Raw genomic sequence first — 18,383 nt, 5'->3', positions numbered from 1 at the left:
CTTAAGAAAACAACTTTATTACAGCATTATGCTTGAAATAAGATATCAATAAAAACAGTTATGGTCTGAGTTCAGACTTTTTTAATGAGTCTACTAAAATTTTGAAGTTTATAACAAAATGAATGCACAAGAAACTATATGAATTATAGTACTTCTATATCATGCAATATCATGATAATCTTTTAAAATAGAGTGGTAAAGCAAAAGATAATAAAAGGAAAATGCACTTACAAATAATAAGCAATGATTTGTGATTTATAAAGAAGATATCTATGTGTATATGTTTATATATGTGTAGAATACCTCTGGAAGGATATGTAAGAAACTGAGAATGACTCCTTCTGAGTAAGAAACTGAGTGTTGGCCTTTTGTTCAATGTTTTTCTTACCAAAATTCCTTTATTCACGGGTTTTTTAAATCTATTTTTAAATCAGAACTACCGGGACTTCCCTGGCGGCCCAGTGGTTAAGCCTTTGTCTTCCAATGCAAGGGGTGCAGGTTTGATCCCTGGTTGGGGAGCTAAGATCCCACATGCCTTTGGGCCAAAAAACCAAAACATAAAACAGAAGCAATATTATAACAAATTCAATAAAGACTTTAGATAGATAGATAGATAGACAGAAAGATAAATTGGAACTACCCAAAAAATCTCATGAAAGGACCTTTTCTTAAGTATGAAGTAAGGTGCTGAGAATAGCTAACCTCAACTAATTAACAGTATTTGTTTCTTAAGGTTTTCTTACTCTTGAATTTCTGGGAAATTCTGTTATAGCCTTTCTTCCATAAGCTCAACATTTTTCACATTTCTCTTGCTCTTTCTGAAAAAAAATGTTCTTTTCAAATGTATGTACATAATAAAAACCAAATTGATTTTAGTTTGAGGTGTATTTTGAGATTTATTGACTAGAGGCTAACTTATGGATCAGTAAATTTTAATTATCCCAAAATAAGTCAGTTGGTACTTGCCATTTATCAGAATAATCTTACCTTTATTAAACTTTTAAAATGAAAATATATCCATTATCTATTTTCAGAGAGAACAAAAAGTTCTTTATATATAACCACCTACAGTGTTGGTAATATAGACCTCAGTTTTAGGCTTTTCAGGGTTTGCAAGTGCTGTATTATATGGACTGTTTTAGAAGAAAGCTAGTTCTATTTATGCTAAAGTTTGTATATTGCCACTGAGGAACTAAAAGTGATTTTGTAAGAAGTCTCTGTGTCATTGTAATAATGTAAATCCTCCAACATGACATTTTGTACAAGCATCTATCTACACCTACTTGGACATAAGGTTCTTTTACTTAGTCATAGTACATATGTGAATGGGGTCAAAAAATAAGATATAGAAATCTTATCAAAAATCATGTGACTATGTAGCCTTTAAGTTCAAGGTTTCTAATTCAGTAAGTCAAACAAGACATAAAAACAATGTCTAAGATTGCCCAATGTACCCTTGATAAGTTTACCTAAGAATAATTCTCATAGGAGCAAAGAAAAATAGCAAAGCATCTCATCAAAAATTCTATTCTATTTCAGTTCTTGGAGTAAAAATCTAAACTCTGCTGGATCGTCAATATTCTTAACCCTATCTTAATTTTAATTGCTTTTGTTTTATTTATAATGAATGGATAGATAGGTGAATGAATTAATGAATGAATGTACTGATTCATTAATTAATAAGCTCTTTTGCTTTTTGGTCTCAATAGTATTGTTATTTTTAAGTTAAAATGTGTAATTTTAATTCTTCTCTTTTTATCTGCAGCTGGAGTGCCAAACTGTATCTTACACCAAGTAACATTGTTCTACTTACTGCTATAGCTCTCATCGGAGTCTGTGTTTTCATCTTGGCAATAATTGGCATTTTACATTGGCAGGAAAAGGTTTGTTCATTTAAATGGAACATTAACTTTATAATAGTAATAAGTTACTCTTTAAAAACACTATATTTTAAACTTTTTCACATGACTAAGATTTTCTGATTTTTCAAGTTCTGTCCATAATGTCATCTTATTAATGATAATTTCTTTCATCCCCCTGAGTTACTGAAGTCTCTTAGCAATTCCTACAAATCAGACTATGTATTTTAAACTTTGATACTGTACAAAAGTAATAAAGTGAACACCCCCAAATCAACCGGCATATCGAAAAGCTTAATTAGAAATAATTTCATAATGGCCTGGAAAATAATAATCATTTCTTAAATGAGCCTGTGTCCATTATTTACTGATAGGGCCATGGACATTTTCTTCTGGAAATAACAGCTATCGCTTTATAAAAAATTAGAGCAGAGAGAGTTTAGGTGGGAAGTAGCAAAGTGATAAACATCTTTTCCATCTATCAAGTATTCTTTGCACTAAACTAAACTGATTTCTGTTCTTTAGTATAACACCCTAAATAATAATTAAAAACCAGAACTCCAAAAATGTAGTTTTTATATAATGTTTATGAGGAGAGAAAAAGGCTATCATGTAAATTTATTCATAGTTTAGATATAAATTTAAAAAGCTAATTTCTACTTGTATATGAATATATATTTAGTACATAACTAGTGGGTTCCAATAACGTTCTCCAAAAGGGGCTCTATGTATCACAAAAGTGTTTTCCTTTTTGCACCTATTCTCTTTAGATTGTGATGCTCATGATAATCATTTTTGTTAACTAAAATTACCATCTGTTTTACGTTACCTGTTTTAACTTATGAAAAAGAGAACATGTTAATTGTTCTAATAAATGTTCATAGGTTTGTCTCTCAAAAAACACTCCGTTCATACAAAACATAACATAAAGTTACATATTCAGTTGATTTTAAAATTGCAACTTAAGAGGTAAGATCAAAGGTGACCCTATTTACTTTTGTCTAGAAATGGCAGAACAATATTACACAGCTCTAGACCTATGAAGGAAATGAAATTAATTTTATTGATTTCACAGGAGATCTAATTACAGTATAGACGTTGTAGACGTACAGTAATAATGATGCAGTGGCTAAAAACTGAAGTTTTAAATACAAATACGGATTGAAATACATATCTGTATACTGCCTCCATCTGGGATACTCTGGTTTGTCTCCTACCTCTTGGACCACTTCTCTTTCACCTATGCTGGCTGCTCTTTCTGCCACAGTGTCTGCCCTAGGCCCTCTTTATATACTTTCCCTGCCAGTTTTATCTAAAATCATGGCTTGAGCTATTACCTCAGAGATGCCCAGCCGTCCTCTCTCTCTAAAGGTCTCTTCCCCACTTCCAGCTCACTGTGACACCTCTACCTAGATCACTTGCAAGCAACTTAAAACCAATTTCCTAAAGCTGTCTCTCTTCTTTCTTACTCACTACGGAATTTAATCAGTTGCCCTCCTCATTGTGCCTCCCTACAATCTCTGCAGCTGACTCCACTTCTGAATTCCTTACACCAGTGCTTTTATTTTATTTTATTTTATTTTGTGGTACACGGGCCTCTCACTGTTGTGGCCTCTCCCTTTGCGGAGCACAGGCTCAGCGGCCATGGCTCACGGGCCCAGCCGCTCCGCGGCATGTGGGATCTTCCCGGACCGGGGCACGAACCCGTGTCCCCTGCATCGGCAGGCGGACTCTCAACCACTGCGCCACCAGGGAAGCCCACCAGTGCTTTTAGTTTAGTTCAGCTCCTTGTTAAATACTCCCTGTCCTCCCAAATTCCATTCTCTCCCCTTCACTCCATTTAGCACTTTGCTGCCGGATTACTCATCATTAAGTTTAGTCTTAATCATGTCACTCCTCTGCTCAAAAACCTCTGGTGACCACCCCCTGCCTAAAATGTGTAACTCCCTTAGCCTACATAGTACTTCCATGTGACTCTACCATACAGTCTTTCTCTTATCAGTTACTTTCACATATCTCGTGCTCCTGCCAGACTTCTCAGGATTGTTCCTGTTCTTCCCCCATCTTGTAGTGAATGTCCCTCCTCTTCATTTCCATAAATACTATCTTTTCAAAGCTTTGCCTTTCATCATGCCAACCCAGAAGTAATCTCAGGATATTGGTAACATTTTTCACTTTTTATACTGAAATAGTTTAGTATGTTTTGCTTTTTTCTTTTTAGGCTTTATTAAGTTCCTTGAGAACAAGATACAAAACTGAGGGGTTTTCTAATCCCTCAAAATTCCAAGCACGTGGGACTTCCCTGGTGGTCCAGTGGTTAAGAATCCACGCTTCCACTACAGGGGGCACGGGTTCGATCCCTGGTTGGGGAACTAAGATCCCACATGCTGCACAGCACAGCCAAAAAATAATAATTCCAAGCACAATACTTTGCTGGGAACAGAGGATCAATAAATATATGCAAAATCAATAGGTTAACCCAAAAATAATCAATGTACTTTAATATAATTAGATTCAGCAGTGTTAAGAATGGGAAAATGTAACAGTTGATTCCATTCTTAGAAAATCTAATGTTTACTCCCACTTTCAAATAGATAATAAATAACAAACTAAACTTTTAAGGAACATTTTTTGTTGGTTTTTTAAATTCAATTTAGAGGATCATTAATTATAAGATAGCTACTGTAAACTATAAAAATATTTCATAAGATTATTACATAATAAAATCACACCTTTTACCGACTAATTGCTCAGGGCTTTTATTTTTTTAATTAACCACTTTTTAAATTAATCTTTTCTTGACATTTTCCTATCATTTATAAACTAGTCTAAAATTCTTTTTCAGAAAGCAGATGATAGAGAAAAACGACAAGAAGCCCATCGGTTTCATTTTGATGCTATGTGACTTGCCTTTAGTAGTGCATAATGGAACGGCTATTCACTTGATTAACTGAAATACTAAACTTGGCTTATAGAAGAAAACAGGCGATTTTATTATTTATAAATGATACATCCCTTGGTAATTATTGGAAAGTATTCAAATAAATATGGTCTGAATGTGTTACAAGGTCTTTTTTTAAAGCATTTTGTATACAATAATTTGGGTTCTTTTTTCAATTGTGCTGTACATTTTTGTTCCTTCATGGAATGTGTTGCATGTACTAAGGTGTTTACTTATTTATAATCTTATTAGAATAATGATGATGAAAAAAGACACGTGTAAATAAAAATATTTAAATGAGCAGGGTTTTTTGTTTTCCACTTGAATCCATCTTGTTTCTTATTCTAATGATGCAAATTATACTTCTGTGAATGTATCAGAGATAAAGTTATTAACCATTCACCCTCATTATAGCATGTCAGGGGGTCTTTCACTGATGGTATACAATACAGTGATTGGGTACTCTGGCTTTGGAATCGCAGTCAGACTTGCCTTAAACTCCTGGTTACATGACTTACAAGCTGTTTGAACTTGGCTAATTGCTTAAGCCTTAGTTTTCTTGTTTATAAACAGAGCTAATACACTACTCACTTGAGGTGTTGTATGCATTAAATGGGATGATGTACACAAAGTACCCAGCTTGGTGCCTAGCATAGAGTAAATTTTCAATAAGTGGTAGTTGTCATTATTATTATTAAATAATTTTTTTACAGACTTCTACAACTAATTATCAAAATATATTTAGACTTGATAGGATTTTATTTTCAGGCATGTAGAAAGCATAGTCTTTGGAAAACCTAAATTCCTGGTGTTGACACCCTATATAAAGATTTATTACTTGTTTATATTAACTGAAAATTATATCATAATACCCTTCAAGAATTAATGTGCCCTAATAATTTTCATTTGAACACTGATTCTTATCATGTGGTAATGAAAAGCATTTGATTTCTTGAAAGGAAACTGCTGTATATAGCATCTGGGAATGCAAGTCTTCAATCACATTTCTATTCTCAAAAGCTTGTGAGTCTATAATTTACATTCAGACTTCAATGCAAATTTTTGTGAACTTCCCCTTGCCAAAAAGTTACATGTAAGATTGGGAAAAAGTTTATATATCAGTGCTAATAACTTCCTAATATGCAAATGGACATATGATAGCTATAAAACACAAAAACTTATCTGAAAGCAACTAATTTTGTTCTTCATGTTTTTTTTCCTTACAGTTCACTGAGAATGGCATGTGTATAAGTGGTTTACTTTGTGTATTTAAGCATGTTAATATGTCTTCTTAATAAATATTCTGTATTGAAACAAAGAATTTTGGTGAGTGTGTAAACAATTACTTTGGACCATGATAAGCCTTAGAGGTTATGAAGTCTAAATCATATATTTGGACAGAAGTGACTTGCCTATCAGGGCAAGATAGGCATCTCCTGACTATGGTATCCAGTTAAATTCATTTATCAACCTACAGTGCTGTGCCAGGCACTATTCTACGCTGTCCCTAAAAACAGGTAGGTTTAGTATCTATCACCTGATACAGCATGAGTTGTAAAACTCGCTTGTAGTCAGAGTCTACAAGGAATAGTGTTATAGGCAAATAAAATGTAATGAGAACCAAAAATATTGGGTTAGCCAAAAAGTTCGTTCCGGTTCTCCCTTAAGATGTTACAGAAAAATCTGAACGAAGCTTTTGGCTAACCCAATACAATCAGTGACTTTATACTGTGTTTCTGTATCTTGATACTAACCTTCAATGCAACGTCAATGTCATTCATTAAGGGGCAGCAGGTGAAAAATGTGTCACAACATTGAGAATCAAATACAGTTGACCCTTGAACAAAATGGGTTTGAACTGCACAAGTCCACTTGTAAATTGGTTTTTTCAATAAATATGTACTATAGTAGTACACGGTTGGTTGAATCCACCACAGATGCAGAATCTCGGATACAGAGGTCCAACAGGAAAGTTATACTCAGATTTTCGACTGCACAGAAGGTCAGCACCCGCGTTGTTCGAGGGCCAGCTGTACAAAGATCCTTATATTAATTTTGAATACTGTAGTGGAAAGAGCACAAGACTTCGAGGTCAAACTAATCAGGATTCAGGGCCTTAACTCTCTCATTTTGTGACTTTTTAGTCAGTCACTTTGCCTGTTTGAGCTCTGGTTTCTTCATCTGTAAAACAAGGATACTGAGTGATACCCTAAAAAACTATTTTGAGTCTTTTTTTTTTTTTTTTTTTTTTTTTGCGGTACGCGGGCCTCTCACTGTTGTGGCCTCTCCTGTTGTGGAGCACAGGCTCCGGACGCACAGGCTCAAGGGCCATGGCTAACGGGCCCCGCCGCTCCGCGGCATGTGGGATCTTCCCGGACCGGGGCACAAACCTGTGTTCCTTGCATCGGCAGGTGGACTCTCAACCACTACGCCACCAGGGAAGCTCTATTTTGAGTCTTAAGTAGCAATATGTGCATAGAAAGTACTTGATAAATGCTGGTTCTTTTCTTCCCTCCCCTTTCCCATTGCAGTGACAAACAACTTACCATTGTGACTCTCTTCCACTGATCTTTACTTCTATAATCCTCCTCCTTTTGGTAACAAGGAAGCGTAATTAAGACTTAGTAACCATTTTGAAGATAACAATTACATACAGGCAAACCTCGTTTTATTGTGCTTCGCTTTACTGCATTTCATAAATACTGCGTTTTTTACAAATTGAATGTTTGTGGCAACCCTGCATCTAGTAAGTCTATTGGTGCCATTTTTCCAACAGCATTTGCTCACTTCATGTCTCTGTGTCACATTTTGCTAATATTTCAAATTTTTAAATTATTATTATATTTGTTATAGTGACCTGTGATCAGTGATTTTTGATGTTACTGTTGTAATTGATTTTTTGTTTTGTGTTTTTTAATGTATGTACATTGTCTTTAAAAAGACATAATGCTGTATTGTATAGACTACAGTATAGTGTAAACATAACTTTTATATACAGTGGGGAACCAAAAAAGTTTGTGAGACTCACTTTTTAGATATTTGCTTTATTGTGGTGGTCTGGAACCAAACCCACAGTATCTCCGAGACATACCTATACTTGTAAACACAATAAATACATTGTTGTTAACACACCATTTACCTAGACTAGCCCTTTATATTTCTCCATCTACCAGCCAAAAAACTATATATTTTCAGAAACTTAATTCTCAAAATAGTTTCTTCTAGAAGGCCTCAGGTTCAAAGGTAACAACTTATAAACATACTTTTTATACCCTTCCCACTCTTGATAAGGAAAGGTAGGGACCTATTACAAGTAGCTATACCTAGAGATTCACCCTCAGATTAACTGTCACTATAAATTTGTGAAGTGCTTCTCTACTAAAGGCGGTGGTTACTAAACTATCAAAGGTAAAAACAGTCGGCATCATAGATACAGCCTTTTCAAGCAGAGAAATCCCATAGCAAAATGTTTTGAGATACAGGAAAAATAAGATCACTAAGATTAAGTAATCTTATAAAAACTAAAATAAATTTTAGTTATTACTAAAAATAAGATCACCAAGGTAAATTAAGATATCTTAGATCTATACAAAGGTCCAGTGAATTCATGTGGTAATTGCAAAAAAAAAGAGCTTTATTCCATGTTTTAAAAAATAATTTTCCTCGACTTCCTTGGTGGTGCAGTGGTTAAGAATCCACCTGCTGGAGGCTTCCCTGGTGGCACAGTGGTTGGGAGTCCGCCTGCCGATGCAGGGGACACGGGTTTGTGCCCCAGTCCCAGAAGATCCCACATGCCGCGGAGCGGCTGGACCTGTGAGCCATGGCTGCTGGGCCTGCACGTCCGGAGCCTGTGCTCCGCAACGGGAGCGGCCACAACAGGGAGAGGTCCGCGTACCACAAAGAAAAAAAAAAAAAAAAAAAAGAATCCACCTGCCAGGCTTCCCTGGTGGTGCAGTGGTTAAGAATCTGCCTGCTAGTACAGGGGACTCGGGTTCGAGCCCTGGTCCGGGAGGATACCACATGCCACGCAGCAACTAAGCCCACGTTTGCAACTACTGAGGCCCACACGCCTAGAGCCTGTGCTCCACCGCAGCAAAAAGCCTGCGCACCGCAATGAAGCGTAGCCCCATTCACCGCAATTAGAGAAAGCCCTAATGCAGAAATGAAGACCCAAAGCAGCCATAAATAAGTAAGTAAATTGATTTTTTAAAAATTTTTTAAAAAAAGAATCCACCTGCCCATGCAGGGAACACTGGGTCGAGCCTTGGTCCGGGAAGATCACATATGCCATGGAGCAACTAAGCTCATGCTCCACAATTACTGAGCCTGCGCTCTAGAGCCCACGAGCCACAACTACTGAGCCTGTGTGCCACAACTACTGAAGCCCATGCACCTAGTGCCCGTGCTGTGCAGCGAGAGAAGCCACCACAATGAGAAGCCCACGCACCACAACAAAGAGTAGCCCCCACTTGCTGCAACTAGAGAAAGCCTGCGCATAGCAACAGACCCAACGCAGCCATCAATAAATAAATAATTTTTTTTTTTTTTTTTTTTTTTTTTTTGGTACGCGGGCCTCTCACTGCTGTGGCCTCTCCCGTCGCGGAGCACAGGCTCCGGACGCGCAGGCTCAGCGGCCACGGCTCACGGGCCCAGCCGCTCCGCGGCATGTGGGATCTTCCCGGACCGGGGCACGAACCCGCGTCCCCTGCATCGGCAGGCGGACTCTCAACCACTGCGCCACCAGGGAAGCCCAATAAATTTTTTTTAATTTTAAAAAATAATTTTCCTTTTGTTCTTTAGAAAATCTCTAAGAAAGGATAAAAGTCAGGAAATATTAATCTTTACAAATAGCTAGAACTAACTACTTAAGAAACTCAAAAATTTGAACTGTGTCCAAGAGACCTTACTGAGGATTAAGCTAGGATACTTAAGGCCAACTCCTCAGTATAAAAGTGAACTAAAGTTAACCAGCCCTTGTGATGACTTGCAGCCTAGCTTTACATCACCTAGCCAGTTATTTTTAAAAGACTAATAAAATAGATAATAGATTAGGGGGGTGCTCTTGATCAACACCTGTACAGAAGAAAGGAAGGAAGCAAGACTGGGCAGAGGCAGAAATAAAGTTGTGATGCATTCTTAATAGAATGCCTCTTACAACCCTACAGTGAGTTTTAAGATAGGATGACCTCTTCTATCTCCTAACCTGTCCTAAATTAGGGTAAGAAGGCTGGGCCTTTACACCCCCACTTCATCAGTTATTGGCTATAGGCTGCCCCAAGAGCCTCTATCAAGGAAAACAAAACAGGCACAAATAACCAGTATCAGAAGTGAAAAAGGAGGTATAACTACAGATAAAATATATATTAAAACAAAAATAGGAAGATGTTAAGAACAATTTTACACCAAGGAATTTGAAAGTTTTAACAAAATAGACCAATTCCTATGAAGACATCACTAAAACAGATTCAAACAGAAAACCTGATTACTTCTCTGGTAGATGCTATAATGTCCAGATCCTCCTTCAAAAATAAAGGTTTTATTATCCTAATTTCTGGGAGTGCCTTCAATAGTTGGCTGTCAGGCCCCTTTGGGAACTGCCTCAGCTAAAGAGAGCAGACTCAACTAAGTTCATTCCACTCCTCTTGACATAAAAATCCTAAATGTGTATAAACTAAATACATAAAGCAAAACAGACCTGTAAGGAGAAAGAGACACACCATGATTTAGGTTGGAAATGTCAACACTCTTCTACAGTGATTGATAGAAAAAGTAGAAAATCAGAAAACTTAGAGATGACCTGAAAAGCACTACCAATCAACTTAACCTAATGGGTACTTATAAAACACTTCAACCGACAACAGCAAAACAGAGTTGTCTTAAGTGCACATGGAACATTCACTAAAAGAGACATTCATCTGGGCTATAAAACAAACCTCACCAAATTTAAAAGAATAGAAATTATACAAAGATCCTCAGACTAAAACTGAACTAAACTAAAGAAAATACCCAAATATTTAGAAATTAATCCACTTTAAAATAACCATGGGACTAACGAGGAAGTCCCAAAGGAAATTTTAAAATACTTTTAACCAAATAAAAATAAAAATACAACATAAGTCTTCAGACGAAGATTGAACTAAACTAGAAACACACCTGGAAAATACCAAAATATTTGGAAATTTATTCACTTTAAAATAACCATGGAGTCAATGAGGAAGTCTCAGAGGGAACTTAAAAATTTTTTAACCAAATAAAAATAAAATACAACATAAAATTTGTAGGAGACAGCAGTGCTTAAAGGGAAATGTATAGCATTAAATCATATATTAAAGAAAAAAGATCTAAAATCAGTAATCTAGGTTTCCACCTTAATAAACTAGAAAAAAAAAAAGATTAAATTAAATCTAGGCCTTCCTTGGTGGCGCAGTGGTTGGGAGTCCGCCTGCCGATGCGGGGGATGCAGGTTTGTGCCCCGGTCTGGGAGGATCCCACGTGCCACGGAACAGCTGGGCCCGTGAGCCATGGCCGCTGAGACTGCGCGTCCGGAGCCTGTGCTCCGCAGCGGGAGAGGCCACAGCAGTGAGAGGACCGCGTACCGGAAAAAAAAAAAAAAAAAATTTAAAGCAAACAGAAGATAGAAGGAAATGATTAGAGCAGAAATCAATGAAATAAAAAGGTGGTTGTTTGAAAAGATCAATAATATTGCTACACCTCTGACCAGGAGAATAAGGAATAGACATAAATAACCAATATAATGAACAAAAGAGAAGACATCACTACTGATCCCACAGACATTAAAGGCATAATAATAAAAAAAAATACTAGGAACTAGCTATGCCCATGAATTCAATAAAGTAGATTAAATGGATCAATTCCTTAAAAGATGTAAACTACCAAAACACACCCAAGCAGAAATCAATAAACACCATATCTATTTTTAAAAGTTAAATTTTTATATTAAAAAACAAACCTTCCACAAAAGAAAACTCAGTGGAACACATGGTTTCACTGGCAAATTTTACAAATACCTAAGAAATAACACCTATTCTACACAGCATCTTGAAGAAAAGGAAGAGGAAGGAATATCTCACAACTCCTTTTATAAGGTCAATATTTCCCTAATGCCAAAAACAAAGACATTGCAAGAAAATAAAACTACAGGCCAATATACCTCATAACACAGATACAAAAATCCTCAACAGAACATTAGCAAATTGTATGCAGAAATATATAAAAAGATAATCTATCATTAGCAAGTGTGTTTCATCCCAGAATGCAAAACTAGTTCACTAATTTGAGGGGGAAAAAAAGCAATATAATTTATCATACTATTAAGTCAGAAAAACCATCTTATCCTTTCAATAGACACAGATAATTTGACGAAATCTAACATCCACTCCTAATTTTAAAACAAAAACAACAAGGAAAAAAACTAAGCAAACTATGAATAGAACTTCCTTAACCTAATAAAGGGCATTAATAAAAATGTAAAACTACAGCTAATATTGATACATATTTAATGATGAGAGACTGAATGCTTTTCCCCACTGATACTTTTCAACATAGTACTGGAAAATTTTTTTTAGATCTGTTTTTTTTTAATTAATTAATTAATTAATTAATTATGGCTGCACTGGGTCTTTGTTGCTGCACACGGGCTTTCTCTATAGTTGCGGTGAACAGGGGCTACTCTTCATTGTGGTGCATGGGCTTCTCATTGCAGTGGCTTCTCTTCTTGCGGAGCACAGGCTCTAGGCACAGGGGCTTCAGTAGTTGTGGCTCGCAGGCTCTGGAGTGCAGGCTCAGTAGTTGTGGTGCATGAGCTTCATTGCTCTGTGGCATGTGGGGTCTTCCCAGCCCAGGGCTCAAACCCGTGCCCCTGCATTCAGGACAAGCGAATTCTTAACCACTGCACCACCAGGGAAGCCCCTAGATCTGTTTTAATATAGGATCTTTTTTTAATTTTTAAAAATCTTTTAAATTTATTTTGGCCGCGTTGGTCTTCGTTGCTGCACACAAGCTTTCTCTAGTTGCAGCGAGCAGGGGCTACTCTGTTGCGGTGCACAGGCTTCTCATTGCGGTGGTTTCTCTTGTGGCAGAGCACAGGCTCTAGGTGCATGGGTTTCAGTAGTTGCAGCATGTGGGCTCAGTAGTTGTGGCACACGGGCCCTAGAGCACATGGGCTTCAGTAGTTGTGGCACGTGGGCTCAGTAGTTGTGGCTCATGGGCTCTAGAGCGCAGGTTCAGTAGCTTTGGTGCACGGGCTTAGTTGCTCTGCAGCATGTGGGATCTTCCTGGACCGGGGGTCAAACCCATGTCCCCTGCATTGGCAGGCAGATTCTTAAACACTGCACCACCAGGGAAATCCCTTTAAAAAAATTTTTTTTTGAAATATAGTTGATTTACAATGTTGTGCTGGAAATCTTAATTAAAGTAATAAGCCAAGAAAAGGAAATAAAAGGCATACAGATTGGAAAGGAAGAAATAAAACTGTCCCTATTAGTACATGACATAATAGTCTAGAAAATCTATACACACACACAAAACTTCCTAGAACTAAGTGAATTCAGCAAGTTCAGCAGGATAAAAGGTGAACACAAAAAAATCAAGCATATTCCTATATAAGTGCAATGAGCAACTGGAAATTGAAATTTTTTTAAATACCACTTAAAATAGACCCCAAAATGAAATTCTTATGTATAAATACAACAAAGCATGCATAGGATCTGTATGCCAAAAACTATAAAATAGCAAGGAAAGAAATAAAGGAAGACTTAAAAGTAAAGACACTGTGTTCATGGATTGGAAGATCCAATCTAGTAAAGATGTCAACACTCCCCAAAATGACCTATAGATTTAATAACATCCTTATCAAAATCCCAGCAGTATTTTTTGTGGACATAGACAAGATTATTAGAAAATTCATATGAAAGAGTAAAGGAACTAGAATAGCTTAAAATAATTTTGGAAAAGGTGGCAAAGTTGGAGGTCAAGCTACCTGATTTTAAGACTTATTATAAAGCTATAATAATCAGGGTAATGTGGTAGTGGAAAAAGACAGACACATAGATCAATGGAACAAAATAGAAAGTCCAAAAATAATCCCACACAAATATAGCTATTTGATCTTTGACAAAAGTGTAAAAGTGATTCAGTGGAAGGTGGTCTTTGAGATAAATAGTGTTAAACTATTTGGTCATCCCTATGCAAAGAAAATAACCTTGACCTAAACCTCACACCTCATACAATAATTAATTCAAAATGGATCATAACCTTAAATGTAAAACATAAAACTTATCAAATTTTTAGAAGGAAACATATGAGAATATACTCATGAACTGGGGTAAGGCAAAGAGTTCTTAGAAATAATACCAAAAAATCTAAAAAAGATTTTAGATAAAAGAAAAATATATAAATTTAAAGACATTTTCTTTGCCAAAAACACTTTCAAGAGAATTAACAGACAAGCTACATATGCGATGGAAATATGTGCAAATCACATATTCAACAACAGACTTATATCAAGAATGTATAAAGAATTCTCAAAACTAAACAATAACCCAATTTAAAAGCGAGCAAGAACTTGGACACTTCACTAAAGAAGATATATGAATGGCAACTAAGCTCATGAAAAGTTCTCAACATCATTTGCCATTAGGGAAATGAATATTAAAACCATGAAAAGATATCACTACACACCTATTACTGTTCCAGTAAACTTGCATTTGTTTCGGTTTTAGTAAACAGGTTTAAACATAAACAGATCTTTCAAAATGGGATTTTGGCTTTTAAGAGAAAGATACCATATATGTTAGCAACGTTACTGTAAAATATATAATTAGGACCTTTCTCAGTTTTTCACAATGAAATGAAAGTAACTGGATGACTAGAAATTTTCCTGATGAAGTTGAAATACTTAAGTACTGGTAATAGGTAATATTTCTTAAAAATTTTCTTGCTTTGGAATTATACTAGGCAGAAATTTGGAAACAAGTTTAGGTGACATTGTTACTGAAAGAACCAGTTTTGACTCCCTGGAGACGTCTTCTTCAATATCATTAGCACAGGGATAATTTTGGTTCATGAGTGTATGGACTGAACTGTGTTCCCGCCCCCACCACCCCCCCGCCACTCAAAATCCATACGTTGAAGCTCTAACCCACAATGTGACTGTATTTGGAGATAAGGCCTTTAAGGATGTAATTAAGGTTAAATGAGGTTATAAGAGTAGGACCTTAATACAATCTGACTGGTGTCCTTATAAGAAGAGGAAGAGACATGAGGAGTTTTTGGTGCACAGAGGAAGGGCCATGTGAAGACAGCAAGAAGCTTGCCATCTGCAAGCCAGGAAGAGAGGTCTCGCCAGAAACTAATACTATTGGCACCCTGATTTTGGACTTCTAGGCTCCAGAACTGTGAGAAAATAAATTTCTATTGTTTAAGCCATCCAGTCTGTGATATCTAGTTATGAGAGCCCAGGCCAACTATTTCAATGAACTAATAAAAAATTTTTAAGTTTCCTCTTTTCCTTCCCTAATAAAATCCCCACAGTTGTATGACACTGAAATCTTCATACACTGAGATCCTGTATGATTTTGCTTTGCACTAAACTTTGCCATCATTGTAGCCATATCTACACACTGTAAGAAAAGCAGTATGAGACCCCTATTTTTTTTTACTACAAATAGATTTCTAATATCAGTTTGGTTATGTGTCAATTCCTATGTTTTCCTTAGTTATGTTATATCTTTGTATTAGTCTGCTCAAACTGCCATAACAAAATGTCATGGACTGGGTGACTGAAGCAACATTTATTTTCTCACAGTTCTGGAGGCTGGAAGTCCGTGATTAAGGCTCTAGCCAATTTGGTTTCTGGTGAGAGCACTCTTCCTAGCTTACAGGCAGGTGCCTTCTCATCAGGTCCTCACACGGCATTTCCTTCATGCTTGTGCTTTCTTCTGTCTCTTGTTATAAGAAACTAATCCTATCAGGTCGGGGTCCCACCCTTATGACTTCATTTAACTTTAGAGGCCTCATCTCCAATACAGGCACACTAGGGGTTAAAACTTCAACACATGAATTTTGAGGGAAACATTCAGTCTGTAACAATCTCTAAACATAACCTGCCATTCTAGGCTATCATTTAATAAAATGTTAGAGCTCCCAAACTCCAGCAAAAAAGAGAGACAACAAAAATCTGTTTGGTACATAAACACTGAGATAAAATTCAGCATTTTTTAAGTAAGTCAATGCTCCACAACACCATTCAAGTGCTACAGAAGACTTGTTCAGAGAAAATGAAATGTAAACTACAGGAATGATCTGTGAGGAGTTGGAGAGGCTATACCTATGCCTGGAAGATCAGGCAGGGAACAATGAAAGCAGTCCTCAATCACCTGGGCACTGGCTGGTAATCTGGGAACAGACTGGATACTACTGGGTGGTCTTCCAGGGAAATAATATTTCAAATACAGAACTCCCCAGCTGAGAGAGATGCAAACTGCTCTTCTTTTGATTTAGTCAGCATATGGCCACACAGTAGTCTCAGCTATTACCTGTGCTTTACCACATTCCTTGGAAAATCTACTGCAGTTACATTAGTACATCCAAAAGATAGGTGTCTTAAAAAGGAGCCACAGAATGAACAGTCCCAATCCACTCCTTGGGAATCTACTCCCCAGCCAACATACTAGAGAAAAGACTTCTTAGGTTTCACCAAAATGGTACTACCATAAGGGGTACTAGGCTAAATGAAACAGTGCTGTGGATATACTTTGTGAGTACGGTTGCTCTAATCTCTCCCCTTTTACTGTATCAACTCAAGTGCCAGATTAATGTTTCCAGAACTCCATTGCTCCACTATTAAAAACTGCCTCTAACCTCCAAAGTACAAACTCCTTCGCCTAGCAATCAAGCAAGAATCTCCATAGTCAAAACCCACCATATTCAACTTTATCTTCACTACCAGTCACACACTTGCCCCAAATGTGATGCTTACCCTGCTCCCTGACTGATGTGAAAGCTCTTCTGCTCCACTTGGCATCCACAGCCTTTTCATTCCTTGTGCGTCACCTCCTTCATGAAGCATTCTCTGATGACATCATATACACATGGATTCTTCCTTCAGTCAACAATTATGCATTAAGAACCATTATTCCAGAAGCTGAGAGGGCTCCTTCCTCCCAATTCTTTTTGTCCACCATTGTCTGTGACTTAGATTTAATAATGGTAATACTGTCCTGGTCTCCCAATAAGTCACTTTATTATATTTGTGGAAAAGCCTCTTAAATGTTTTATTTACTAGTTGGTTCTTGTGTGCAATCTCAATGTAACTGTAGGTGATTTTCCTCATACACATGTCGTATACCTTCCCCAGCACATGGTAAAGGGCTAAATACCTTAATATTATTTGATGTTAAATATGTTTTCACTTGCAAACCTTGTTAATACTTACTTTTGGAGGGATAGAAGGAGAGAGTTATTTTCAGTTGCTGCAAATTGTCCTTAACTTTGTTAGACAAATATCTATGAAGTTCCTACTATGTGTCAGATACAGGCATAAATATTCTGTTATGATAGGGCCTTAATCACGGATATTTCCCCAGCACCTATCACTGTTTTCTGCACATAATTAATGCTCAATAAGTATGTGTTGAGGGGCTATATGAATGTAGCCTCCTTGCCCTCAAGCAACTTATATTTTAATAGAGTGAGGGTAAATGAGATACAGGTGATAACAAATAAGTAGATAGGCAAGGTAATTTCAGAGCGTGATAATCACTATGAAGAAAATAAAACAGAATACCACATACTACGCAGTTGTTTGCAAATTTGGAGATTTGCTATCAGCGGAGTCAAGCGGCCGCATCAGCATGCCTTGGTGGTAAAAAGGGCAGTCTCTGGAGGCAGATTTCTCGGGTTTACAGCCCTGCCTCCTTCTTTCACTGTGTGGCTCTGGACAAATGACTTAACCTTCCTGGCCTCTTTTTCCCATCCTCCAACTGTACGTATCCCGCAGGAAGTGAATCGAGGATTACAGAATTGATATGGAAAGTGTTTGGTGCTGTGCCTGGCAATCTGGGAAGCGGTCCGTAAATGTTAGTCATTACCGTTGGCCAGGTTAACTCCTTTGGCGCTAAACAGACCCGCTCTGTCCTGAGTCCCGCCCAGATCCGCGCCCCCTGCCGAGGCAGGTAGTAGAGCAGGGCTGAGCAGGGCAGAGTTTGACCTTGAATTGAGGTCTTAAGAGACCATGGGATCGGTGCCTCCCTTCCGTCTGCGAGGGCGGACGGAGGTGGGCAGGCGGACTAGGGTCGCCGAACCGGGTGGGCGGCAGGGCCCAGCCCTCCCTCAGGCGGCAGGCCTCGAGGGCTCGGACCCGCTCACCCCGCCGCCCGGGGCTGCGGGGCGTAGGCCGACCCTCAGCGCCGGCCTCTCGGAGCGCGGGCGAGAAGGCAGCGCCCCGAACCTTCTCGCCCCGCCCCCAACACAACGGTTGCCAGCGGGGAGCACCGCCCACCCAGGGTGCGAGGCCGCGGGCGGACTCGCCAGGCGATTGGCCAGGAGGGTTGCAAGGGGCACGC

The 18,383-nt window shown here is 37.8% G+C and overlaps 1 protein-coding gene across 2 annotated transcripts in view; it reads left to right on the top strand.

The window, feature by feature from the left end:
• ITFG1 (integrin alpha FG-GAP repeat containing 1) overlaps positions 1-4,926 on the top strand; it is a 267,360-nt gene extending 262,434 nt beyond the window's left edge. For both annotated transcript variants that reach the window (XM_059045665.2, XM_067018203.1), the window contains 2 exons: positions 1,766-1,883; positions 4,705-4,926. In XM_059045665.2, the coding sequence (XP_058901648.1) occupies positions 1,766-1,883; positions 4,705-4,764 (178 nt within the window). In that variant the 3' untranslated portion in view covers positions 4,765-4,926. The remainder of the gene's footprint in view (positions 1-1,765; positions 1,884-4,704) is intronic.
• The last annotated feature ends 13,457 nt before the right edge of the window (positions 4,927-18,383 follow it).

This window comes from Kogia breviceps, chromosome 18 (genome assembly GCF_026419965.1).
Source record: "Kogia breviceps isolate mKogBre1 chromosome 18, mKogBre1 haplotype 1, whole genome shotgun sequence".
Taxonomy (NCBI): domain Eukaryota; kingdom Metazoa; phylum Chordata; class Mammalia; order Artiodactyla; family Physeteridae; genus Kogia; species Kogia breviceps.
Note: the sequence above shows the minus strand (reverse complement) of the source record. Positions and strands in the feature narration are given on the sequence as shown.